Source organism: Podarcis raffonei, chromosome 2, assembly GCF_027172205.1.
Source record: "Podarcis raffonei isolate rPodRaf1 chromosome 2, rPodRaf1.pri, whole genome shotgun sequence".
Lineage (NCBI taxonomy): Eukaryota > Metazoa > Chordata > Lepidosauria > Squamata > Lacertidae > Podarcis > Podarcis raffonei.
In genome coordinates this window covers 121,200,484-121,227,229 of record NC_070603.1, presented here as the reverse complement: position 1 = coordinate 121,227,229, position 26,746 = coordinate 121,200,484, and the positions used below count along the sequence as shown (strand labels likewise).

At 47.7% G+C, this 26,746-nt stretch overlaps 1 protein-coding gene across 1 annotated transcript; it reads left to right on the top strand.

The window, feature by feature from the left end:
• Positions 1 to 1,552: 1,552 nt before the first annotated feature.
• On the top strand, positions 1,553 to 20,958 carry LOC128409439 (H-2 class I histocompatibility antigen, Q9 alpha chain-like). The gene is made up of 8 exons (XM_053379946.1): positions 1,553 to 1,730; positions 8,190 to 8,465; positions 13,729 to 14,004; positions 16,943 to 17,230; positions 18,815 to 18,901; positions 19,589 to 19,627; positions 20,249 to 20,281; positions 20,769 to 20,958. The coding sequence occupies exons 1-8, from the start codon at positions 1,652 to 1,654 to the stop codon at positions 20,789 to 20,791; spliced, it is 1,101 nt and encodes a 366-aa protein (XP_053235921.1). The 5' UTR covers positions 1,553 to 1,651; the 3' UTR covers positions 20,792 to 20,958.
• The last annotated feature ends 5,788 nt before the right edge of the window (positions 20,959 to 26,746 follow it).

The following is a 26,746-nucleotide window of genomic DNA, read 5'->3' as shown; positions in this document are numbered from 1 at the left end:
AGAACCAGACAAACAGGCAGAGGGGTTTTGGCCCCGGTGAGATTTGGCCCTAAATGAGCTGTGGCAGTGAAAATCCTGTCAGGTTTATCTTGTAGCAGCTGAAGCCTCCCTACTGTATTGGGAAAAACAACACATGTTACAATAATCCTGTCAGGAGGTGAGCAGAACATGGATCCTTGTGGGCAGACTATCCCTGTCCAGGAACAACTAGATGGAGCAGGTGAAAAGTGAAGCTTAAGACGTCCCTGAGGTGACTGAGCCCATTTAGTCCCAGAAGAGGGTCCTGGAGAACCCCCTCAAAACAGCCAGCCTCCTTCTTCACAGGGGCTTATCTTGCAACAAGCTTCCTTGTACCTGGGCAAGGAGCGGCCACTGCTTGTCTCTTTCCTGATTTCTTGGAAAGGGCAGCAGCTTCTCTGTGTGTCCCATGCTTAGCTCATGTTTCAATGTTCAGGCTTCTGGAAGTGGGATGTGGGCCAAGCACTCTCTGGGCCAAGCACCCAGCCTTGGCTCAGGGCCTTCCAGAAGAGGCTTGGCAGCCCCTGGGTCTTGCTGGCTGTGCAAAGGGGGCCTCCCTGACCCCAACACCCTGGGCCTGCAGACTTGGAGGGTCCCAGGCAGGGGGAGAGAAACTCATGTTGGGGCCAGTATGACGAGAGAAGGAAGCAGCGATATGTGGAGATATAAAATGCCCTTTTAACAAATTGTGGCAAGATGGTGGGCTCTGGCCTGACCCTCTGCTGATAGGAAACCTGTTTGTCAGCCTCCCAGCACCTGCTTCCCTTCTCGGTGTGGTCATTTCTCTTTCTCTCTCTCTCTCTCTCTCTCTCTCTCTGTGTGTGTGTGTGTGTGTGTTGACCTCAACCCTGAGGTTCAGCTCTAGTTGCAAACCTGAGCATCTCTTTACAAGGCAGAAAGTTAAATGCTGGAACCCCCTGCCACTAGACAGAGGGACACAGGAGAAGAGCCGGGCTGCTAGATCACACCCAAGGGGCCAATTGAGTCCAGCATGGCGGTCTCCCAGTGGCCAGCCAGATGCCCCAGTAAGGAAGCACGCAAGGAGGACGGGAGGGACACCCAGCGAGTGGGATGCTAATGCATTTACTGCCTCTGGCAGTGGAGGAAGAAGGGAGCCATCTTTTAAGACATGCAAGGGCTTCTTAAAAACAGGACCCAGGAGCCTGTCCTGCACTGACTCAGCCACGAGTCCACCTCGCTCGGGATCTCACAGCCGCTCCCCCCAGTTTCAGAGAGGGGGGCATTCCCAGACCCCCCCTGGAGATGCGGGGATTGACCCTGGGTCCTCCCCTGGCCACCCCCCTCCGCCCTCCCTGCAGGGCAGGACAGGAAGAGCTGAGAGCGGGGGGGGAGGGAGGGAGGGAGGGAGGCGGCGATTCCCAGCGAGGAGCTTCAGTCACTTTCTCTTTCCCTCTCCAGCCTCACTTCCAAACTTGCGCCTCGAGTTCTGCCTCGCGACAGATGCCGCCATCTGCGCTCAGATTTCCGATTGGTGGATTTTTCCCCCTCGCCCAATCCCGGCTTCGCTCTGCTGCTGGTTCCGCAGGCGGGGCAGAGAGCGGGTCTCAGAGTCGGAGGGAGAAGGACGTCGCTGGAGTAAGAGGAGGAAAAAGGAGCTTCGTTTTGGGGGGAGATGGGGGTCCTCCTCCGCTGGCCCCCCCTGATCCTGGGGGCGGCTGCCCACCTGCTGCTGCTGCTCCTGGACTGCGCAGGTAAGGACTCTGCTCTGGGGCGGGGGGAGAAAATAATTTCCACTAAATCCTTTTTTTTTGGGGGGGGGGGACACGGCTCTTTGGGAATTGCATTTCGTGGGCACTGAAAGGGCGATCGGGGAGTTTCTTCTCCGAAGTGGAGCCGGATCCCTTCCCAGACATCTGTTTCCCAGGCTTGGCTTGTTTTGTATGCCGCCCGGGGCAGGGGCCGCTTCACTCCTGGGCTCGAGGCTCAAGCAAAGAACAAGACAAAGCTTGAAGGTCTTGGCAGGATTAATGGGGGGGAAAGTGAGTCGCTTTTAATTAATGGTGGGGAAAGATACAGTCTTCCCTCTTCTATTTTTTACCTTCCCTCTTCTAACCCTCTAACCCTCAGCCGCTCTTAAAAACTCAGCTAAAAACCCTGGAGACCAGCCTGGGGGTGGGAGCTGGACGCGTGTAGAGCTGACTTTATTGCGGGGGGAAACGTCTGAATAAGGGGCCCCACCCGCAGTTTCCAGTGTTGTGTTGTTCAGGAGTTCCCTTTCACTGTCATCATTCACCATCACTTTCTTCTGCTTTACAATTGTAACTCCCCCCAAAAGAAAACACTTTACTGCTTCCTGTCGAAAATGTAGGTTTTGTAAATTATGCAGGGGCTTCTCTGTGCCGTTTCTGTACAGCCCCTTTCACTACGTTTTGTACACGTCAAGTTGTTTAGGACGAAGGGCACAAACAACTCCTGAGAGTGAAGTGGGGGCCCCCACCCTACAGCCCGGTTCCTCTTGAATATCCCCTCCTTTATATTCTCCCCCCCCAAAAAATAATTCAAAATAGTTGGAGTCTCTGCCTGGAGCTCCTAGACATGAATTGCCCTTGCTCAGAATATTCCTGCTCCCTCAGCCCCCCAATCCACAGGCTCTGCATACTATTCAAGGATTTATCACTATTAAATTCTTAATTCCACATTCCTGATTGCTGCCTTTGGTGTTTTTCTCCTTTGGGGTTGCCACTCATGTTCTCTGTTTAACTAAAATGTATATCCTGCTCGATTGTGGTAAAAACTCTTACTGATTTACAGGAAATAGTAAAATAATAAAAACTGTTTAAAGCATTAAAAAATAATTAAAATTAGGATTGAGAGGTCAAAACATGTCAACATTTGCCTATCTGGATAGGGTTGCCCAAAGAAAAATATTTTAAACAGACACTTTTGTGAGACAAGCGTATTCTTCATGGGAGAAAGATCTGGAGATAGCAGCAGGGCATTTTTGTGGGTGGGAAGGGGGAATAGGGTGTTGAGATAATGGGGGAATTTTCCTTGACCCCTGCTGTTTATGAGATGAGGGAGATAACATTTGTTTTGCACTGGGGTCCTCTTTATTGAAGAATATGATTATCTAGTTTGGGTTGCTTGGTTATTTTCTTATGTTTCTGATTCCTCCCCCCCCAAAAAATAATTGTTTGCTTTTATTGTAAATAGTTTTTGTGCTTCTCTAATGGAAAATGGTATGAATATAATACTAGCATTAGTTTAATAGTTGCTTGTGCATACAAATTCTCACAGTAACTTACAAAGCTTTAAGAACTAAAGAGTAAGGCCTGTTATTTCTCTCTCAAACCCTCTTGATATGGAGGGCTGCACCCTCATTGTGTCTGCTACAGGGCTGGGCAAAGGATGGTGGAGACCACTGGTTCCGTCAGATTCCTCCTCACTTTGGGGACTCAAGTGTGACTCATTTTGTGGCTCTTTGTCTCCCGACTACTGAGCAGAACTGCCTGTGTTGTTGTTTTTAAAAAATCATTTTTATTGATTTTCCAATAAAAAACATCCAATTAATATATCCAATCATAGCACTTCAATTAAAAAACTAAAATAAAAAAGATCAAATTATAGTCCAAATTGTATTTATTAATATTTTGTATTGTATTTATTAATTTTTCCTGCTTCTCTTTGTTGTTTCCATATTTTGATCTTGGTATTAACGCTTGGTAATTTTTTGTCCCTGGGTCTGGGATTCTCATTCATGTCAAACACCATATACTTTCATCCGCCGAATACAGCTTTGTTAATATATATTTTTCCAACTGCCTTTTTATCAGCTCAGCTTCGTTCCAATTCCGGGATGTTGTCCAAATCTGTTATCTTTGATGGCATAGCAACTAATTAATTGTCCAACCTTCCTTTTGAACTTTATTAAACCAGTACCTTCCAAATTAAGTTTTTAGGCAAAACTGCTTGCAATATTAAACTGTGTTCCACAATATCAGTCATTTGGCGATCGGTCGCCTTTGGAAACCGCACTCTCCCTCCTCCGGGCCCTGGGGGGGCTGCTAGACATCCCTTAGCCTTCTCTTTCGCTCATAATGAATATAAAAAGCTTCTGCAAACAGCTGCACTGTATATCGTTCCAGGTTATTATCTCGATTCATCACGAACTAAATAAGCACACAACTCCTGCTTGTCTCAAAGAAATGAAAAGAAATAAAATTTCATGCTGCGTCACTAGTGGGAACCATCTTGTCTTCTCCTGCATCTCCGTCAGAGCCCTCAAATCTGAAATGAGACTGAGAGGTTAAAAGCCTAATTATAAATAAAAGTCCATCTGTACTCTTTTTTTTCTAAAGTTTAAATTCTTAATGAAGCTTGGCATCAAAGACCAATAGAAATTGTTGAGTAGGGAGAGAGAAAAAATACCAAATGTAATCCAAACACCACGATGAGAATCTTTTTGAAGTCCGAACTTAACCCCCAGGAACTACACACTTCTGCAGGTTTTTCCTCAAGCTTCTTCGATCCAGTTGTGTCTGTTTGTCGTCCAAATCTATTAATTTTCCCAAACAGATGTTCCTGGCTATGAGAATGACATTGAAGGAGAGCCAGTCTTTCCGTGCTCTTTGACCCAGTGCCCTGCCACCTGTACATTGATGCAGGTCGTCAGTCTCAGACAAACCGTGGGTCTGCAAGACAGTCCTCCCCTGCCCTGGGGAGGCTGCCAGGGCTAATTACCCCCATATCAGCCCTGAATTACCGGAACGGCTGGGGTCTGGCCTTGTGGGAGTCAGCCATTTCCCACCACCGGAAACAGGAAGCCCAGAACTGCCTGTGTTGTTTATCCAGATGCCACAACCAGAGGCGGCCTTGCTCTGAGCTCTTGTGGTTTGAAGTGGGGGGAGCCCCTGCCCTGGGAGGGGAGGGTCTTAGAAGTGGGTCCCATTTGATCTTGCCTGAAAGGAAACCGAGGAGCCGGAGGTAGCAGAGTGGACACACCATCAAGGCAGGGACAGAACTACCTGCCCTAGCACCTGGAGCAGTGCAGGGGTGGGGCTAGCCAGGGGGGCAGGCGCTGAGGCCCTTCTTCGTGTGCTGTGCCGCCTCCTTGAGAGGTCTGGAGGGTAGCAATGTGAGAACAGGGCCTTCTCTGCAGTGGCTCCCCGTCGCTGGGATGCTCTCACCTGGCGCCTTCATTATACACCTTTAGGCGCCCGGCAGAAACGTTCCTTTTTAACCAGTCCTTTGGATGATTTGATTGACACCCTATGCCCTTTAAAAATGTGGGGGGTTTTGGGGGGTGTTATTGGGTTGTTGTTTTTATTTTGATTGAATATTTTGTGGTTTAGATTTTGATTTTGTTCTGTGAACTGCCCTGAGATCTCTGGGTATAGGGTGATATATAAATTCAAAGTGGGACGCGGGTGGCGCTGTGGGTAAAACCACAGTGCCTAGGACTTGCCAATCGTATGGTCGGCGGTTCGAATCCCCGCGGCGGGGTGAGCTACCGTCTTTCGGTCCCAGCTCCTGCCCACCTAGCAGTTCGAAAGCACCCTAAAAGTGCAAGTAGATAAATAGGTACCGCTTTATACTGGGAAGGTAAACGGCGTTCCGTGTGTTGCTCTGGTGCAGGCTCGCCAGAGCAGCGATGTCACACTGGCCATGTGACCCGGAAGTGTCTGCGGACGGCGCCGGCTCCCGGCCTCTTGAGTGAGATGGGCGCACAACCCTAGAGTCTGTCAAGACTGGCCCGTACAGGCAGGGGTACCTTTACCTTTACCTATAAATTCAAATAATAATAATGCATCCCATTTTGCTACCTGAAACAAAACAGGATTTGCTCTTCCCCCCTTAGCACTGTGCCCCCCCTTCCGCCATGGAAATGCCCCATCTCTCACTGAATTCAACTCGGCTTCTCTCCGTCCAGGTGTGTGTGTGTGTGTGTGTGTGTGTGTGTGTGTGTGTTCTCCTAAGCAGGCCAGCTCTGGAGATGATGCTGAAGCCTCTGCTCAGCTCCCTGCCTCCCCTCCATCCTCTCCCCAAGTCTTTCTTAGTTGTTACTGTGGAGACTCATTAGGCCCCCTGGTGGCCAGAGCTGCTACAGCCTGTGGGAAAGTGAGCCCTTTTGGGGATAAGGTTCTTCCTTTGTGTGGGGAAAGGGGATGTGGGGCCACATGTTGAGACCTGACCCCAAAGTTGCATTTGCCCTCCTGCCCCTGCTATCACAGTGGGGCCTTCTTTCTAAAGTGGGGAACCCGCTCTGTGGGTGGCAGCTCAGACCATTGAAAGATTGCAACACTGAACCATTTAAGCACCAATTATCAAAAGATCATCCAGAAAGGATCCTGGGAATTACAGGCCAATTAACTTGACATCTGTCCCTGGAAAACAGGTGGAAACTCCCACCTTGAATGCATTTAACTTGAATGATTTCAGCTTATGCTGTTGAGAGCTGGCCTGCTGGAATCACACCAATTATATATGCAGAAGGCAGAGAGCTCTTTTTGTGCAAGGTTCTCACGAGATCTTGTGGGGCTCTCCTGAGTTCCCAGGAGATCTTTCCAAAGCCTCCCAGAGCCCACAAAGCAAGACCCAGGTCAGACCTGTTCAGTGCATGACTCCAGAAGGTCAGATTGTGGGGCGGCTCCAAGGGAGTGGCTGAACTATGCATGTTTCTGCATATATTAGCCACTCCCAGAAAAGAAGAACAGCCTGCTTCAGGCCAGGGGCCAGCCTGGTCCAGCACCCCTTTCTCACAGTGGCCCCCCAGATGAATGGGATGCTGATCTAGATGGGCCATTGGTCAGATCCTGCAAGCTCTTCTTTGTGTACAGTAAGTCTGCGAGATAATAGTTTTTCATATTTAGTATTCCACTTCTCTTCCTCCATGTAATTCAAGGCAGCACATGAGAGGGAGGGACATAGGGCAGCACTTGACATCTCGGGGTTGGGGGGTTGGGAAAGAGACCCCTTCCTGAGTCCCTGGGGAGCCACTCCCAGTCAGGACAGACAACTCTGAGCTACCTGGACCAGTGTTCTGACCCAGGAGGAGGCAGCTTTCTGGTCTCCCAATATATGGATTTTGCTTCGTCTGGTCTCCCCTCCATCCACTTCCCAGACCTGAGCCTGCTTAGCTTCCGTTTGGTGCCTGTGTTAACAGAGAAATCTGAGGGCTCCCTTGGACAAAAAGCAAAGACACCAACCAGGACAATTGGAGCAAAACAGCAGCCTGTAGGCTTGGTCTTTATTGAATACTGTCGTGACAGGACTCCCACCCACTGCAAGATGAAGCAAGGTGGAAGCCCTGAACAAAAGAAGACCCCAACTTTTATTAGCTACTAATCCCCCATGCTACACCTCTAAGACTACATCATAGCTACATCACTGACACATCACAAAGAGGAGGGGTTGAGGGAGGAGTTGTGTTGGTAGTCACCTGAGTGTCTTGTCACCTGGCCAGTTCCTCCTTTCCCCCTCCCCATGAGTACTTTCCAGAGGACCAAAGGGAGTTTGCAGTTTCCTGTCCCCAGAGGGAAGAGCTGATCACAGTCCATGCTGAATCCATTCCCACATGCAGGACCATCAAGGTTGGCATGCCAAGACGTGTTGGTACGATCGAGAGATTATGGCTGCCTTGTATCAAACCTTCCCCATTTTGTAGTCCTTCCTTCATGGAGTAAAATAAAAGCGGAAGTGCAGATCCGATGTATGGTTGATTTTCTATAAATTTATAACAGAAGCGTTGCGTATGTCTGTGTGTGTGGAGTTTGTTTTCCTGCAACACCTGCATCCTGAGCCTTCAGACCATGTTGTGGGAGCTCTTAACAGCTTGGCGTTTGCAAGTGGGGGGCAATTCTTGCCCCCTTGGCAAAAGGAAGGGGCTGGCCTCTCTCTCCCTCACGCGGAGCCTCAGCAGAGACATGCAGAGATTTAGTGCTGCCTGGCATAGCTTTTTCTTGACCTCTGCTCCATGGGCTATTGTTGTTGTTACTTGTATTTATATCCTCTCCCCTTTTCAACTCTCAGATTCTTAGGCTCCCTCTGCTCTGCCTCCTCTATGTTTAAAGGCAAGTCTACAAACTCCCCCAAACCCTGCTGAAATTTGGATCTCCTAATTCAGGGCTGCTGCCTGTAATACAGCAGGATTAGGCTGTTACCTTCATCTGCAGGACCCCTAACTCTCTGCCCCCTTTTCTCTTCCTTTCTAGGCTCCACTTCTCACTCCCTGCGCTACTTTATCACAGCCGTGTCTGAGCCTGGCCAGGGGCTGCCCCAGTTCATTGATGTGGGGTACGTGGATGACCAGCCATTTGTTCAGTATGACAGTGATACCAAAGAGATGCTGCCTCGCGTCCCCTGGATAAGGAAGGTGGAAAAGAAGGATCCTCAGTACTGGCACAGGGAGACTCAGATACTTCAGGGCGCTGAGCTGGTGTTCAGGGAGAACCTGGAAATTGCAAGAAATCGCTACAACCAGAGCGGAGGTGAGTGGAAGGCAGAAGAGGAACAGAGTCACACCTCCCCCCCCCCAGTATCCTTCCCTCCAGGGGCCAGAATTGCAGGGAGGGGGCTGCTGGGAGGAAAGGAAATGGAGGGTGGGGTCTCCACCAGGGCAGAGGCATCTCCCCTTCCCTTCATGAAGGTCTTAATGGGGGCTGGGATGGTGTGGGGTGGGGGGGGACAGAGAACGAGACTTGGAGGGCAGAGACCCCCCACTATGACCCTCTCTGGACCTGCACATCCTCCCAAGGAAATGTCTCCATTGCCTGCCCTTCCTTCCATGCTAGGCTTGGCTTAGGCCTTGTGAGGTGGAAATCTGTCTAGTTCGTTTTCCTCTGGGAGGGGAAGAGAAGGGTGGGGATCCTGAGGCTGAGACAAGCAAGCCTTGAGTTCTGGTCCTGCTTAAGGAGAAGCCAGCTGCCCAGACAGAGGTGCTGATTGGCTGACCCTTCTGACCATCACCAAGCCCCTCCCTCTCCCTGGCACAGTGTTGAAAGAGAAGCCTTTTTAAGGGACACAAATGGACTGGGTTTTGGGGGTCAGAGTGGCAAATACATGGTTAAAATAACAGGCATGGTGATCAGCTGGAGTGGAGGGGTAGACAAGAGCCCCCAAGGCCCCCCCTCCTCCAGTACTTACTTTATTTTAAAACTTTCTTCTGAAATGTCTGCCTCCGGGGAAAACTCTGGTACAAACAGTCAGAAGTGGTTTGACCGAGGTGCCACCACACAAGCTGAAAAGTGCAGCGGAATGTGTGGGCAGTAACCTCTAATAAGAGCAGCAGAACTCTGTGCATGGCCAGGAGCAACCATTGCCATTTCCCATCCTGTCTTCGGGTGCCTGACGTAGCTTCTCTCCATGGTTTTGTTGTGGGAAATCAAAATGGCTGTCTGCTGACCCTGCTGGCTGGCCTAGAGGAGACAGGGCTGGGGTCCTCAGCACCTGTGGGCCCTGCCAGGGGTCTGGGGTCTCAGCGGGTGCCGGGTGATGCCACCTGCCAAGTGAAAACACCACATCAATGCTTCAGATACTGGAATTGAAGAGCAGATTTAAAAGTCACGAGCATTAGCATGTTGTGGATCTGTAAAATGGGACACTGGAGGTGCAGCATGACAAGTAGCAGATAGAAGGATCATGCCCTCTTTGATGAAGGATTTATTAGGTGGACATCAACTAGCTAATGTAAACCAGCTCTTCTTTTATTATCAATCGACTGAAGGTTTTATTAAAGTATTTACAATATGTATTTCCCACAAAACTGTATCAAGATAGTATACAACCTGGAGAGTTATAATAAAAATCAGGAAAAAAATCCATAGAATGTACATAAAACATCAAAAAATACTATTTATTTATTTATTTAAATACACTTATTGATTGTAAACCCCCCCCCCAGTAAAATTAAGAAAAACTCACAACCATACTTTAAAACACAGGAAGTTAAACTACTAAAACAGATTAGAATTACCTCAACTTTCTAGGCATCTGGGTAGGCTTGTCTAAACAGGATTATTTTTTTTAGCAGGTACCAAAAATTCAGTATTTATTGAAAGTGAGAGCTAGGGCAGGTGTTTGACATTTTTAGTACACACAGGGTTGCATCCAATACTGTTATATTTAGAGTAGACCCATTGAAATCAGTGCATTAAAAACAAATGCCAAATCACTTCAGTGGGTCTACTCTGAGTAGGGGTTGCATTAGATACCACCCCAGATCTTTGATTATGCATCCAGTCCAAGTGCCATCTCTGAAAAGTGAGCTGTGAGGAAACTGCTCTGTCTGAATGTCCGGCTCCCCAGGCTGCCTTTGGCTGAGATACTGGCAGACATGCTGTGCCCCCTTCTTTCCCCTCTGCCCCCAGGAGACCCCTTGATGCCTCACTTCCAAGTTCTCTGGCCTGGGAGCCACAGGACACAGACTCCTGGTCTCTCCTCCTCTCTCCTGCGCTTCTGGATGCGGCCCTGGCAGGAGCAGAGGGAGATGGGGCAGGAAAGGGGCACTCAGCTCTGGGGGGCAAAGAGCAGCCAAGCAAGGTCTGTCCTCCAGCTCTGTCTTCTCCCCAGGAAAGCTCCCAGCTCCTCACAGCATAGACTGCCCTGATGGTGCTGAGCATCAAAGGGAAGAGGCATGGCCTTTTGAAAAGCAACAAGTTGGCTTAACATCAGCATTTCATTATTTTCACCAGGAGCAAAGAATTTAGTATATAGCCAAAGTGTGTTTAGGCACACATTTACAAACATCTGTTTGTTCCATCATTTATATCTTTATATTCCACTCCATGAGCACAGTTACCTTTCAGTTGTCCTTGAACCTGGGTTCAAATCCCTCAAATGCATCACTTGCTTAATATTATACAGTGGTACCTTGGTTCTCAAACTTAATTTGTTCTGGAAGTCCTTTCCAAAACCAAAGCGTTCCAAAACCAAGGTGCGCTTTCCATAGAAAGTAATGCAAAACGGATTAATCCGTTCCAGACTTTTAAAAGCAACCCCTAAAACAGCAATTTAACACAAATTTTACTATCTAACGAGACCATTGGTCTATAGAATGAAAGCAATAATCAATGTACTGCACTATAAAAAAAATAAGACAGTATTGTAGATGATAAAAATTAAAATTATTTTTTTTCTAACCTGCACTGATGATAGTCATTGTTTGGATGGGAGGCTTTTATCCATTTCCGCAGTCACACGGTCAATAAATCGTATCAGTAGCTGAACTGGGTTCCACACAGTCACGAAAACAAATTAACCGAAAAAGCCACAAAAACGCAAAATAAATACAGTCATGCCTCTTCTTGCGAACGCTTCATGTTGTGTTTTTTTTCAGGTTAAGAACACGGCAAACCCGGAAGTATTTACACATGCGCAGAAGCGCCACTCTGGTTACGGACATTTCGGGGTGCGAACGGCACCCCGGAACAGATCGTGTCCGCAACCAGAGGTACCGCTGTAGCAAAAACAAAAGCGCCAAATACAGTTGTACCTTGGTTCTCGAACTTAATCCATTCCGGAAGTCCGTTTGACTTCTGAAATGTTCGAAAACCAAGACGCAGCTTCTGATTGGTGCAGGTGCCCCACAAACAATAGCCGACAGCTGCATCGGATGTTCGGCTTCCGAAAAGCATTTAAAAACCGGAACACTTACTTCTGGGTTTTTGGCGTTTGGGAACCAAGCCGTTTGAGAACCAAAGTACCACACTATATCACAGCCTTTCATTTAGAAACTGCAAAAAAGATTTAACATGGGGGGAAAAGATGGTGATTGCGATACAGCAGTGGTGAGAAAACCTCCTTAAAATCTTAAATTGCTACCCACATAAGCTAAATAAGCGAATTACTTGATCTGAAGACTGCATGTTAATCCAGAGCGAGGAGTTTACATTCAGCCCATACTCAGACTTACGGTTGTCCGAAGTGAGGCCTCCCTGGGTTTTCGGTGTTTGGGAATGAAGGCACCACTGTACAAAAGTACTTGTATTGCAGGGCAGGGGGGACACAATAATGGAAAGTTCTACGGAAGAAGACTCTGCAGTGGCAGGCACAGATGTTTCCCCTTCACCCCCCCCCCCATGCCTATTATTTGTGGCACAAAACAAGAATGCCAGTTGACGCTTTGCTCTCTTCCTGGCACCGTTGGCATTGGCTTTGTGGCAAAGGAGTAATAGGGAGGGATCCTGGAAGAGAGCAAAGAGCTGGGAATCCAGTTGGAAATCCAGCCGTGGCACTGCCAATTTTGAAATGGGGGGGGGGGAGTTTCCCTGAAACTTTGATGACTCTGTGCTCATGTGCCTTAATACCTGTCCCAGGCAGCAAGTTTATTGTAGCTGCATTATTGAGGTGCCAATATGCCCCCCCAGTCTGCTGCAATCATGACCCCAGAATAAGCACAGCTATGAGTCCCCCCCCATGAAACTTCTTCCCTCTGCCTCCTCATCCTCCCCACTGCCCTGGTGAAATGGGGGTGGGGGGCGGTTGGGGTCTGCACTGCTGGAGATGGAGGAAGGAAGGATGGCGTCCCTATTCCATATTCCACAGGGAGATGGGGGTTTCCACAGGGATGCTGGCTGTTAGCCCCCCTTTCTCCTTGGAGCCTTTCAGAATCCATCAGGTTGTCTGGACTGCTCACTCCACCTGCTGGGGGGCTGATAGAGAACGGGGCCCCCACACCTGGTAGTTGCTCTTCTTAAAAACCTGCCTTACCCCATGGAACTGACTGCCAGGAAAGAGTCCCTCAACAAGAGAGTTCAGAAGTGGGCTAGTCCCGATGTGTGGTCAGCCAGGATCACAAACAGATTTTATTTTATTTTATTTTATTCCACTATTGTAACTGCCCGATCCTCTGCATGTTTACTTGGAAGTAAGTCCAACCCCACTCAGTGTGACTTACCTTCAAGTAAATATGCAAAGACAAATATATGTAACATCTAATGGGAGAATCAAAATGATCTGTTCCATTTAAGGATTATGGGACTACAAAATGATTCATTCCGAAGACAACACAACTGAAATGAAATTGGGGGGGGGATAATGGGGGATAACTTTTTAAATGTTGCTGTTGTTTTGAAGATTTGGTGGTAGCCCCTGGGGTGGGCAGGAGGGTGCAGGGACCCGCCATCTTTGACAAGGGCAGCCTGGCTTCTGCTGAGAAGGGGGCCATTTTGAAGTGGGGCAAACCCCCCTTGCGGCTTCCCTTTCCCTCCCAGGCTATGAGGAAACTTCTTTTTCCAAAGGCCCTTCCATGACTTCCCTCCTTTTAGGGAAAAGGTCCTTGATATGGAGAAGCTGGGGGGGGGGATGGAGGGGAAGAGGAGACCTCTTCTCTTGAAAGGGCCCCCAATGTGTGGGTGTCCCCCTTCCATGTTGCCCCTTTCCTCTTTCTAGGGGGGGGGGCAGCTGAGGCATCTCTCCCAAAGGGGCAAGATCCAGAGGAGCAGAGCTGGGGGGAAAGAGGGACAAACTGTGACCTCTGACCCTGCAAGGGAGGGGAGAAAGTGTGAGGCGATGAGAGGGGGGGCAATTAAAGGGGGGCTTCATAGGCTCAGGATTGTAGCGTTTCCCTCAGTGAACGTGTTATGCGGATGAGCCTTCAGAAAGATACAATGCTGGTTGATTTTTCTCCCCTCTGACTGCTGCCTCTTCCCTGAGTCTGAGGGAAATAAATCCTTTTTCCTGGGCTCTTTTGCTGATGGGGGAGGGGCTGCTCTGACCCCCCCTGACCTCCTGGGCCTCTTCTGGTCCTTCCAGGGATCCACACCTTTCAGCACATGTACGGCTGTGAGTTGAGTTCAGACGGGCGCAAAGGAGGGCATTTGCAGTACAGCTACGACGGGAGAGACTTCATTGCCTTCGACAAGGAGACCCTCACCTGGACGGCAGCTGATACAGGGGCCCAAGCGAGCAAGAGGAAGTGGGATCCTGACTTGGCCCTGAACCAGTACAATAAGCACTACCTGGAGGAGGAATGCATTGAGTGGCTGCAGAGATACCTGGAGTACGGGAAGGAGACTCTGCTGAGGACAGGTAAGAGGGGGCGCAGTGGGGAGGGGAGGGGGGCTCAGGGGGGCAGTTTCCCTTCAAGCTCCCCTCCCCCCCTTAACAGTCTTCCTTTCTGGACCAAAAAACCAAACACTTTTCTTGGTGGGGGAGGCAGAAAGAAGTTTGGGACTCTGGGAGGAGAAAAGGGGTCACTTCAGAGTATGATTGGGGGGGAGATGCTTATAAACAGCCCCACATGCCCCTTTGGCTAGAGTAAGGGATGGCAAAAGACAAGTGGGGGGAGGGGACACAGAAACAGCAGGGAGGGGGCCAGGAAAGCAAAATGCATTTTAAATTCAGTAAAAAAATAAAATTGAAATGGACAGATTTGAGGCAGGATACAGAAAAACCTTTTGCCTTCACACTTGGGTAGGGGAAAGTGGGGCAGATTGATGCAGAAAAATTCAATCTCATATTTTATGTACCAAAATGAGTCAAATAATTTAAAAAATTGCTTTATGCATGGCATAAATTAATTATAATTAATATTATAATAGCAATCAAAGAACCATTAAAGTTAGAAGATAATGAGAATATAATGACTTGAGTAAAAAAAATTGGTTTTGTATCATTCTGCTCCACCTACAGGGCACTTTGATACAGTGCATGGGGCACTTTGATACAAAGCGTAAATTGTATGAGAATGGCAATTATTTACAAAAAATTAATTAAAAAAACATTTTTTATTGTGAGAGATCATAATCAGCCCTTTAAAAAGTATAAGATCTCTCAAAAAATAGTAATTTAAACAAAATGCTTATAATTTAAACAAAATGCTTATTGCACATTATATCCACTGAAGTTAAAGGAAAAGTATAGAGATGATGTTCGAGATGTGTCCTTTGAGAAATTTGGTTTTGGCAAAACAACATCCTTGAAATCAACGCTTGCCTTATCTTCTACAATGGGGAAGACAAACATACAAGATGCTGGATATTTCCTGAGATATGACACTTGATAATCGGTCGTATTATATTTAGAAATGACTTTGGCCATGTAGTAAACAACAGTTTTTTTCTTTTCAAATTACATAGGTAGGAAATTAGTTTAGAGATTTCATGCAAACTTGTATATTGGGGCACTATTGTACACGAGCGGGGCACTTTTAGAGTGTATCAAAGTGCCCCAATGGACATTTTCAAAAAACTAACAATTTCTAATAAAACCACTGAACTTATTTTAAAAATCACGTGTAATCCTGATTACTGAGTGGGATAATTTACCTTTGGTATTTTTAAATCTTAACTAAACGATGAAAAACAGCATTGGAACACTTTTACATTTCACGTAATTTTTTAGTTGGCCCCGCTAAAAAGTATTTAAAAATTAATTAACCTTTTTTAAATAGAAAATGTGGCCCCCTCACTAAGTCTGTAGGTTAGCCACTCGTGGCCTAGAAGCAGAAATCCTGCACATAGTGAGAGAGTATGGAAATTCCCTCTTCTACCTTCTTATATTTTTTATTTGTGAGGAATAGTACTTTTTCCCATGGGGAACATTCAGAAGTGTCCTCTTCCCCAACCCCATGCCTTGAAATGGTACAGTCCACTCTTCCGCCTTCAGGAATCTGGCTCAGGGGCCAATCAAATGATCAAGTGTTTTGACTGGCTTTCTTCCTGTCTCTATTAGCTTTGCTAATATGAACATTAATTAAAAATGAAATAATTCCAGCACCCTCCCTTTTTGCGGACTGACACATATGTATTAGCCGCGCTTAGAGAGATCTGAGCAAATTCATCTATGGGGGCCTGGTGATAATTCACCCCAAAGACACTGAGCATACTTATTGAGGTTGAGGATTTCACCTCAAAAGCCACAACGAAGCGTTTTCAAGGGTGACAACGCGCAAAGGAGGCTGGGAATCATCCTCTTTGGGACGGAGGTTCTGCTGAGGACAGGTGTGGGGTGGGGAGGGGAGGTCTTGTTTGGGGTTTCTGTGGGGAAAGGGCTTGACCTTCCTTCCTTCCTGCTCCCCCCAGCAGAGTCACATCCCCTCCTAGACCGAGTTAACCAGTCCAGGCACTGCAAAGTGGGTGGGATCCTGGAACAGCCCCTTCTGACAATAGCTACCCAGGGAGCCAGTTTTTGAACAAGGGTTACATTCTGTGAATTGTGCCTAAAGCCAAAATTGTGTATAGTCAAAACACATTGGATTCAAGGGCGATTGGGTTGCCAAAGTCCTTCTTCCCAGACACTCGCCTCCTCTTTTTGGTTTTTAGAATATTTTTGGCAAGTGCATAAAGCTGTATGTGCTCAAGTTAAATGTGCGTAAGTTGCTGGCTTACTGGGCCTCCTGGTCTGCCCTTTCCACTCCAGGGGAGGCTGCCGTGGAGAAGGGAGATGGGCCCTTTCCAACCTCAAGGGACCCTTTCAGGACAGGCGGGAGAACTAGAAAGGAGCTCTGTCTTTCCCAGGGCTCTTGGCTTTGTTCACTATTGGGCTGAAAAGTCCCGGAGAACAGAGAACAGTGAGTCCAGGTTTTCTTCCCTCTCAAGAGAGAAATCAGGATCAGCCTGAGCTGCCCTCAGTTCATGACTTGCAACTTGGAAGAATCCCATTGGGGACCTGGTGGAATTTGCCCCTCAGCCTAGAGGCAGCTCCCTGGGACTATCTTGGAACCACAAGAGCTTTTCAAGATGATAAATTAATTTGTACCCAGTCCTCCCTCCCAAAGGAGTCTGCTTTGGCAAACAAAGGATAAAACATCTAAAAACAGTTCCAGCATAGACACTGACTGGGGAAGATGCCAAGGGAGGTTGAGGAAATCCCATTTATTCACAGTTCTTTTTAATTTCTTCAGATGTGAGTTTTTGACTAGGTTGCCCTTTCGGTCCCTGCTCCTCTGCTCTTAAAAAATACAGGTTTCCTTCAGGCTCCCGTTGTGGATGTCTCTCTGTTAACCCCAATGTGGCCCTTTTTGCAGAGGCTCCGGTGGTGAAGGTGACCAGGAAGGCAGACTATGACGGCCTGGAGACCCTCGTTTGCCAAGTCCACGGCTTCTACCCCAAGGAGATTGATGCCAACTGGGTGAAGGACGGGGAGGTCTGGCAGGAGGGCACCCTCCGAGGATTGGTTGCCCCCAACTCGGACGGGACCTACTATCTCTTGCTCAGTGTCCAGATCAACCCCGAGGAGAGGGAGCGCTTCCGGTGCTGCGTGGAGCATGACAGCCTGGAGAAGCCTCTGGACGTGGCCTGGGAGAAGGAGCCTGGTGAGAGACAGACAGACAGACAGGAGGGGAAGGGGTGGGCTCTGGGAGGGGGATTTCCACCCAACTCCTCCCTTCAGCAGCAGCACAGCTCAGATGGGGAACTCCAGTTGGATCCTGTCTGTGTCTCTGGAGGGAAGCGACTGAATCGGAATCGGTAGATTTTGACAGAGATGCAGCCATTTCTGGCAAGTGTCTCATAGGCCTTGAATTCAAATTGGATGTCGTAGGTAAAAACTGGCCATCACTTTTTGACTTTAAGCCCAAGTAGTTGTGATGTCAAAGAATGTGGGCACATATTTTACTACTTCAGAATCAAACTTACTCACAGTCACTGCGGCTGAAAAAGGAGCAACAAACTTAATAATAATAAATTTAATAATAATAATAAATTTTATTTATATCCCGCCCTCCCCAGCCGAAGCCGGGCTCAGGGTGGCTAACAACAATAAAACAGTACAAAAGTACAGCATAAACAACACTCTAAAATCATTCATTATAAAATTAATTAATTCAAGCCACTGGCAACCATTGGGCCAGAGCTCCGCAAAGATTGCCGAGGGAGGGAGTCAGGCTGTGCCCTGGCCAAAGGCCTGGTGGAACAGCTCTGTCTTGCAGGCCCTGCGGAAAGATGTCAACTTAAAAGAGGGAGTCCCAGACTGACTATACTTCACAGTGAAAAAGATTCTCACTCGCTCTTCCTCACAAGCACGTCCAGCTACAAAAACTGATATTCTTCCCCCCTCAGCCCAAACATCCGCACACCGCTGGGAAGAGCAAGCAGGGTTTCTAGTAATGCTTGTCTCTCACACACCGCCAGGAAAACCGGGCCTGCAGGAACCAAAGCAGAATGTCTAAGAGCCAGACTCCCTTTTCCCCAGCAGGAGCACATGAACGCACATCCCCACCCACACCCCAGACTCTCCTTCTCACAGGCAGGCAAGCGAGAATTATGGAAGTGGCCCTTGAGCCAAAGACTCACCCAGGCAGGGGAGAGGGAACCAGGGCTCACTCACTAGCGCTACGGACTTCAGAGATTCCACCCAAACAAAAAAACCTGGACATTTGGCCCCATTTTAAGAATCTGTCTGGACAGACATTTTAAGTCTGAAAAAGAGGGCGTGCCCAGGAAAAACCGGACGTATGGCAACCCTACACAAGATGCTTCTTCCTAAGGGTTTGTGCCTTCCCTGAAGGCCTGTAATTCTGGGCTCTGGGGGGTCTCAGAGAGGAGGGAATCCCTTCCTCTCAGGGTCAAGACAGAGAAGGCTGCAGTACGAGAGCAGGAGGAGACCTGCTTTTAAGTCTGGAGTCTGTGATGAAACAGGTGTGCCTGTCAACTGTCTTCCTTAAATGAATTGGTTATTTTAAAGACCTCTAATGCTGGACTCTGGTGGGGGGAAACCTCCCTTGTGTTGGGGCCACTACAGAGAGGACCTTGGCCTGTCAGGAGAGAGAGAGAGCCTGCTTTGCACACGTAAAATCCTCCCGGGCTCATAGCTCAGCACCTCCACTCAAATCTCCTGCTTGAGGCCTTGGGGAGCTGCTGCCCCCGTCTGAATAAAAATGTCTCTTGTCCCCTTTTAGTCAACCTGGGGCTCATTGTGGCAGCCATTCTGGGTGTCATGGCTGCCATCCTGCTGGTCTCTGGGATCATCTACTTCATCATCCGCAGTAAGTAAACCCTGGATGTCTTTGCTGCCTCTCCTGTCTTGGCCTCCGACTGGGAATGTGCTGGTGGAGCTTCCTGGCAACTGCTCCTTGTATCCTGACAGTGACCCCTCCCCATAATCAAAAGTCATAGTGGTTGTTGCTTTGTGCTCACTCTGTGCTCAAGAAATTCACTTTCCACCTGACGTTTTAATCAGTCCTAAGCCTTCAATCCTGTGAACACGTAGCAGGGAGCCTTCCTTACATATCTTTAGGCGCCAGGCAAAAATGTTTCTCTCGAACCAGGCCTTGAGCTTTTTAAATGTGAGTTACTGGTTTGTTTTTGTTTTATTATGTATTTTGTGCTCTCATTTTGTATTTTTATTTGGAGAATCACCAAATAATAATCCGAAAATAAATGAATGAAGGGACTGGATAATGTTTCCTTCCAGCCTCTTGGAATTTGTCCACAGCCTGGTTTCCCAGGTTGATCTTTTAAATTTAATTTTCTCAATTTTTTCTACTTCTTTGTAAAATGAGTTCCTTGAAAAGCTCCGCTTCTGGGCTCCCCTTCCTTGGAGGTTTTTGGAAGAGACAGGAGAAGCATCTGCTGGGAAGGTTTCAGCATCTGAGAGCCAAATGGTCAAAATGGGATTTGAGTGGCCTCTGCAGGTTCCCTCCAGCTCTGACCTTCTGCTTTTGTCTTCACAGGGAAACGGAATGAGAAATTAGCCTACAAAGCAGCCTCAAGTGAGTGATTCCTCCCCTCTCTCTGTCTGACATATTTTTCTCACCATGGAGTTAGAAACAGACAAAACCAAACCTGGTGGTGGCCTAGTCCTTAAGCCCAAGACCCTGATGGAAAGCTTAAGCCTCAGCCTGTCTGGGGACAGCAAGGGGTCCCTCAGGGCCAGGAAGAGGCTGCAGAAAGACTGTCGGCTGAGGGAGGGGCTCCAAGAAGGAGCAGGAGGAAGAGCCGAGGGTGGGGGGGAGAGCGGGGTCTCTGGTGGTTTAATCTACTAGAACCTGAAGCTAAAGATTTGGTTCGTTGGCTCATGTCTGTGGATGTCAGGAACCCACTGCACTCCCCCCTTCTGCCTTCCTGCCCAGGTCACACCCACCCCCGCTCTAGTCCCCCGCTGCCTCCATGCCAGGCTGTGCCCATCTCTCTTTGCCCTCCAGCGTCTGCTTCTCCCTCCAGTGCTGCCCTTGAGCCCCCTTGCCTCCGGGCTGCCTGTCCCTGAACTCTTCTTAGGCCCCTCCCCATATTGAGCCTGATTTGGGATGGGGTTGGAAGGAGGGAGGAGAAGGGCTGGGGGATGGGATCTCCCTCCCTGGGATCCTGACTCCTGTGTTTCCTCCCTTTTGCAGCAAGCGACCAGGGGTCCGACAGCTCCACCAAGGGTAAGTGGCAATGCAGGTGGGGGCAAAGGGGGGCTCTTGCAGAAGACTCTGTGGGGAACATCCCCAAATGGGGAAAAGCTGTTACCCCGCCCCCTTGGGGTTTCCAAGAGTGACATAATCTGCAGTGTCCGTTGAGCTGAAAATCGCTCTTGTGACTCATTCTGTCTCTTCATCTGAGCTCCTCCACCTGACAAATGGGTTCTACGCAGGATCTGAATGAGAGATCTTGGAAGGGGTTCTGGAAGGGATTTTATCTGCTTTGTGTCCTTCCGGTATTCCCCCAAAGTGTGCAGCTTGGCTCACTCGCTCGAGCTGCCCTCTGCAGGCATATTTTGGTGATGCTCCTAGCATCTGACATGATGAGGGATGGTGGCTTTCCTTGTGAGGCTGGACTAGACGGCCTTTGGGTTCCCACTAGCTCTGTAATGCTGATGTCCCCACACCATGATATTGGCTTTTGAAACACTCCTGTTCTTTATTTCTGCAGTTTCATACCAGCCTGGTGTGTGAGATGAGACCAGAAGGAGCCTGCACAAGTTTGGCTGTGAATTGCAGAGGCTCAGAGCTCCTCCTGTCCTTTAATGCTGTTTAGGATGTTCCTTAATCCTGGCTCTCACCCATCCATTCTGACTCCATCTGTAACTTGAATTTGAGGGTAATCATGCTTTTCTGATGGATTATGGCCAATTTTGCTTTGCAGAAATGTGCTTGTATTAATGAGAAATCTTCCAGATATATGCAACTAAAAGCTTTTAAAATTAATGAGGAGACTAATGTCTTACAACAAATGAAACTGATCTGTACAAAGCACAACTTGAAATAAGAGACATTGCACATATTTTTGTAAAGCAAGAAATCTTTAATAGAAATACATTTTAAAAATCATAATATAAAAAAGGGATGAGGAGATTGACAACCACTTGCAGTGATTTTGATGGTATCTCTTGGTTATTTGTTGCTGTGGTTCCCTCCACAAGCCCTTCCCCAATCTTATGTCACTCACTTTCTACCCAAATTGAAGGAAAGGCAACATCTTTAGGTGTATTATGAGTGAAGTAGGCTAAATTGTTACTGCTTACCTGCCTCTTGGGCCGCCCAGCCTTTGGCTAAACGGATATAATGTCATGGAATGTGTAAAAGCAGCCTAACTGCTCTGGCTGAGTGTTTTCAACCCACCTTCTGTGTGAGGGAGTGAAGAAACTGGCAAGGAGGGATGGTTGGCAGGGAGGAGGGATACTTAGATGCTCAGGAGTTGAAGCTGAAAGAGAGAAGGAACAAGAGGCTGTCAGAATTGGATCCGATTCTGATCTGGAACCTTGCAAGTTTGCCTCAGAAGATGAAGGACAGACTTTGGCCATTGATCCCATAAAAGCCAAGGAGGGCATCATCTCCAGTTACAACATCTGGATATGGAGGGGTTTTGTCTGTGTTGACCAAGAGCTGTGCTCTGGTTCTCCTGCAGATGGGAGGGATGTCCCCCACCCGCCCTCTTGGGTCACCTCCTGCATCCCCAGAACCTCACTCTCCTGTCTGACTAGATCCAGAGTGGCTCAGAGGTGACCTCTGCTGGAGTTGAGGCCTCTCTTCAAACATCCTCAGGCAGAGCAGAGAATGAGGAGCTCCAGGGGGCATTCAGACCCTCCCCATGGCAATGGCAGCTGCTGAGGCAGTTTCCTCCAGACCCTCTTTCTGTCCCGATACCTTCAAGGCTCCAGTTCTCCAGCCTGGTTCATGGAGCTCCACGTCCAGGACAACCAGCTGCTGTTCTCTGGGGCTCCACCCTGGGCCTCCCATGATGCCCTGGGGCAGTGAGTTGAGAAACAGGCTAGAGGGGGAGGAAGAAGCAGCTGAAGGGGGAAATGGGGAAGCAGGGAACTGAGAGGAGGTAGAGAGGCTGAAGAGAGGGACTGATCCTGCTGACAGCCAAGGAGGAAGCCAGGAAGGAGACCTCCAGAGGCCACAGGACTCTTCTCGTCTAACCCAGTGGATTTCGTGCACCTTGCTTTGAAGACACTGGATGTAATTATTTTTTTTTACTTTTGTAATATATGTTTGACTTAAATAAATAAGGGTGCATCCCCTTTGTCTTTAGTGGTTCTTGCCTTCTTATCACAGGAGTTCCAGAGATTTTGAAGTTCCTGAGAATATTCACAGACACAGACTCTGCCCTGAATAGAAATCTTCCCTCACCCCTTCTTCCCTGGTGGGGCGTGGGAGGCCATTTTGGGGCCAGCCTCAGGTGTCAAAATGTATTGGGCTGGCCTTGGTGGGTGAGTTATGCCACGTACAATGGGACTTCACAGAAAACACCACTTAATAATTATATTATTTTTTTTTATAAATATTTATTAAAGTTTTAGAAAACAAAAAATTCATCATTTCAAAATGTATCGTTTCCATACATAAAGCTCATATAAAAAGGAAATACATCAAAAAAAGCAAAAATATATAACAGAAAAAAGAAGAAGATAAGAAAAAAGAAAAACACACTTTCTTGAATTTATAAAGTTCCATGCCCCTCTGTCTTGACCTCCTCACATCCCCCTTTTTTGTGTTCCACTTTATTCCAATCAAATTCAGCAAGTTCAAAACCTTGTTTAAACCATACTTAATTTTATATTCTAATTATTATTATTTATTAATAATAAATGTTATTTATACCCCACCCTCCTCAGCCTAGGCCGGGCTCAGGGCAGCTAACAAGCAATAATAAAAACAAGTTGAACGAATACAACTTAAAAACAAGATTAAAATACAACATTAAAACATTGAAACATTAAAATGCAGCCTCATCACAGGAGGAGAAAGGAAAAAAGAAAGGGGGGGGGGGAATCAAATTGACTCCAAGCCAAAGGCCAGGTGGAACAACTTTGTCTTACAGGCCCTGCGGAAAGAAATCAGATCCCGCAGGGCCGTGGTCTCATGAGACAGAGCGTTGCACCAGGCCAGAGCCAGTGTTGGAAAAGCCCAGGCTCTGGTTGAGGCTAATCTAACTTCCTTAGGGCCCGGGACCTCTAGGGTGTTGCTATTTATGGACCTTAAGGTCCTCCGTGGGGCATACCGGGAGAGGCGGTCCCGTAGGTATGAGGGTCCTGGGCTGTGAAAGGCTTTAAAGGTCAAAAACCAGCACCTTAAATCTGACCCTGTACTCCACCGGGAGCCAGTGCAGCTGGAAAATCAGTGGGTGAATATGCTCCCATGGCAGGGACCCCGTGAGGAGCCTCGCTGCAGCATTCTGCACCCGCTGGAGTTTCTGGGTCAGCTTCAAGGGCAGCCCCGCGTAGAGCGAATTACAGTAGTCAAGCCTGGAGGTGGCCGTCACATGGATCACTGTGGCCAGGGCGGGGCAGGAAAGGTAAGGGACCAACTGCTTGATGCAGCGAAGGCGCATCAAGGCGACATTGGAGCACTGCACAATCATTTGCACATGTACATGCACAGATAATAGTAGGTCTAGGCAACACATGGAGAACTGAACTGATGGTTGCAAAGCATCCCAAATTATTCCTGTACCATTATAATTTTATTGTATAATCTTAGAAGGTTGTAGACTGAGACGTATGTTGACATTTGAGCAGCTCCTCCATCGGTGTGTGTGGGGTGCCCACCTTGAAAACGCCTCCGTGGAGAGGGGATCAATTTTTTAAAAAAATTATTTGCATTTTCAAAAACAGGAACAGAGAGCATATTTAACCCCTCTCTCCTTCTCTCGTCCCACTTACAACTTCATACCAAATACAGCATGTATACATATACCATATGACTTTCCTGCCACACTTTTCCTGGTTCCTTTGCTTTTCTACTACTCTGCGTAATCCACATCTTTTTAATTATCCAATTTGTTGTCTATTAAATATTCTCATCCATTTCAACTGCTGGATTTATACGAGACCTGCTAAGCTGTGTCTTTCTCTATACTAGTTCTTGAAATATTCAAGAAACAACATCCATTCCTCCTTATATTCCTTATATCTGTTTTCTCTTATCCTGTTCGTCAGACCAGCCAGTTCAGTACATTCAAACATTTTACACTGCTATTCTTCCTGAGTGGGTTCTATCCTTGTTCTCCACCTTTGTGCCAAGAAGGTTCTAACTGCAGCAGTGGCGCATAGTAATAAACTCTCTTGTTTTGGGGGGACCTCTGTTGTTACTATCTCCAAAAGGAAACTCTGAGGTGTTTTGGGGAAAGTCTTTTTAGGTATCTTTTTAAATTCATTTTATATCGTTTCCCAATATCCCTTAATTATTTTACACGACCAACACATGTGAATAAAAGATCCCTCAATTTCATTACACTTCCAACATATTCCTTTTTCTTCTTTAGACATTTTCGCTAATCTGGTGGGTGTTAAATACCATCTGTGGGCCATTTTCATCATTTTTTTTTATCGCATAACTTGCCATAAAATTCATATTTATTTTCCACAACTTTCGCCATAATTCATGATTGATATTGTGACCCACATCCTGTGCCCACTTAATCCTGCTAAATTTCACAAATTCCTCTTTCGTTTCCCACTCCAACAGCAGTTTATACATATTTGATAATACTTTTATAATTGTATCTAATAGGTCTTTGGTAAACTGAGACTTTTCTTCTGCAAAGCCATTTTTCCTATCTATCTTAAACAATTCATTAATGTGATGTACCTGTAGCTAATTGGTAACCAGATCTCTTGATTCCTCGAGATTTCTCAGTTTTGGTTCCTGTCCCGTAAGAGATTAAATTTCACTGTAAGTTAACCACTGCTTATCCATATTTATTCTTTTCCTGGTTGTAGCTTCCACTGGGGATATCCACAGTGGTGTTTTTCTTTCTAATAAGTTGTTATAATTTTCCCATACTCTAAATAGGTTTTTTCCTGATTACGTGATTTGTAAAAGTTTTATATATTTCCACGTTTCCATACCATAGGTATGAATACACCCACTTGCACCGATTCCAAAGCTGTGGCGTAAGTGGGAACCTTGACCATTTTTTTGCAACCCGTGACTTGCTTCAACTGGTCCCTTGAAGGATTTCCTAGAAATCACCTGATTTCCATTTCAGCTGGGGAAGAAAGCAGCCGGCAGGGGGCAGCGGAGGATCGCAAAAAGGGGAAAGCGAGAAAAGACAACTAGGGACTGTGGAGAAATGGGGGAGGGTGTCTTGTGGCAGAGAGAGAGCGTGAGGGCAGGAAACAAACACACACACAAACACCAGTATTAATGGAGGATGAGTATTTTCTCAGCAAAATCTGCCTCCGTTCTTCAATTCCTGTGAGAAATGTCAGTCAAGCAGCCTGAGATGCAGTCACTTGAGATTCCTTTGCTAGGTTGGCATGCAAACAAAATTTAGATTATTGTAACTCGTCAAGGACTTTACTGCACCCTCAGCTATTCTTATAAGTAAAAATGAAAACAAACATTTAAAATAAAAAGGCCATGTTGTGGGAACTGCCCTGGGACTTTCCCACCTGACTCACAGGTTGCTGAGGGAGGCAGAAGGGGACAAAGTCTCCTGGGAAACAATCCAGTTTGGAACAGAGAACCACACCAAGGACGTTTTTATGCCATAATCTATTTCTTCGCCTTTAAGGGGCAAGAAGACTTGTTGCTGTTTCCACACGATACCAAGAAGGGGACAGAAACAATGTCAGGAGAGACGTCCCTGCAGGTCTTGAGTGGTGGAGAAGCCTACAAGGATCCAGTGTGGGGCTTTGGTTTGACTGGGATATGGGAGCCTAGGAGACCTGGATTCAAATCCCCCCGGAGCCATGAAGCTCCCCCAGGGACCTTGGGCCTCTCAGGGCCGTTATGAGGAGAACATGAATGCCACCTGGATATAAATACTCATTTTTTGAAGGGAGAGTCAGCTAGAGAGGAAGATGCCTTTTGCCTGCCAGAAACAGGACCCAGGAGTCCTGGCTCCTGCCGAGTCTCCTCCCAAAGGGGACCCAGGAGTCCTGGCTCCTGCCGAGTCTCCTCCCAAAGGGGACCCAGGAGTCCTGGCTCCTGCCGAGTCTCCTCCCAAAGAGGACCCAGGAGTCCTGGCTCCTGCCGAGTCTCCTCCCAAAGGGGACCCAGGAGTCCTGGCTCCTGCCGAGTCTCCTCCCAAAGAGGACCCAGGAGTCCTGGCTCCTGCTGAGTCTCCTCCCAAAGGGGAGCCAGGAGTCCGGGCCACTTGGCCTTCAGGAAGAGAGCTGTGGAGGCTCAGGGTTTTGTCCTGCATGCTGAGGGAGACGGGTCTTTCCAAGGCTGGAGGGGGCCCAGGCCAGGCCAAGAGGGACAAATGCCAAAGGTCTCCCCATCTGGGTGCTGAGGGACATCGTGGGGAGAAAGGAAACGTCTTCCCATGAGCGCCATTTCTGCCTGCCAATCTCCCAGTCAGGCAACCTGATCTGTGGGCTGCTGTGGCTTTCGGTTTCTGCCTTGCTTGGCTGCTCTCCCTTGCACCAAAGGTCTCCTCTGCAGGGAGGTGTTTTA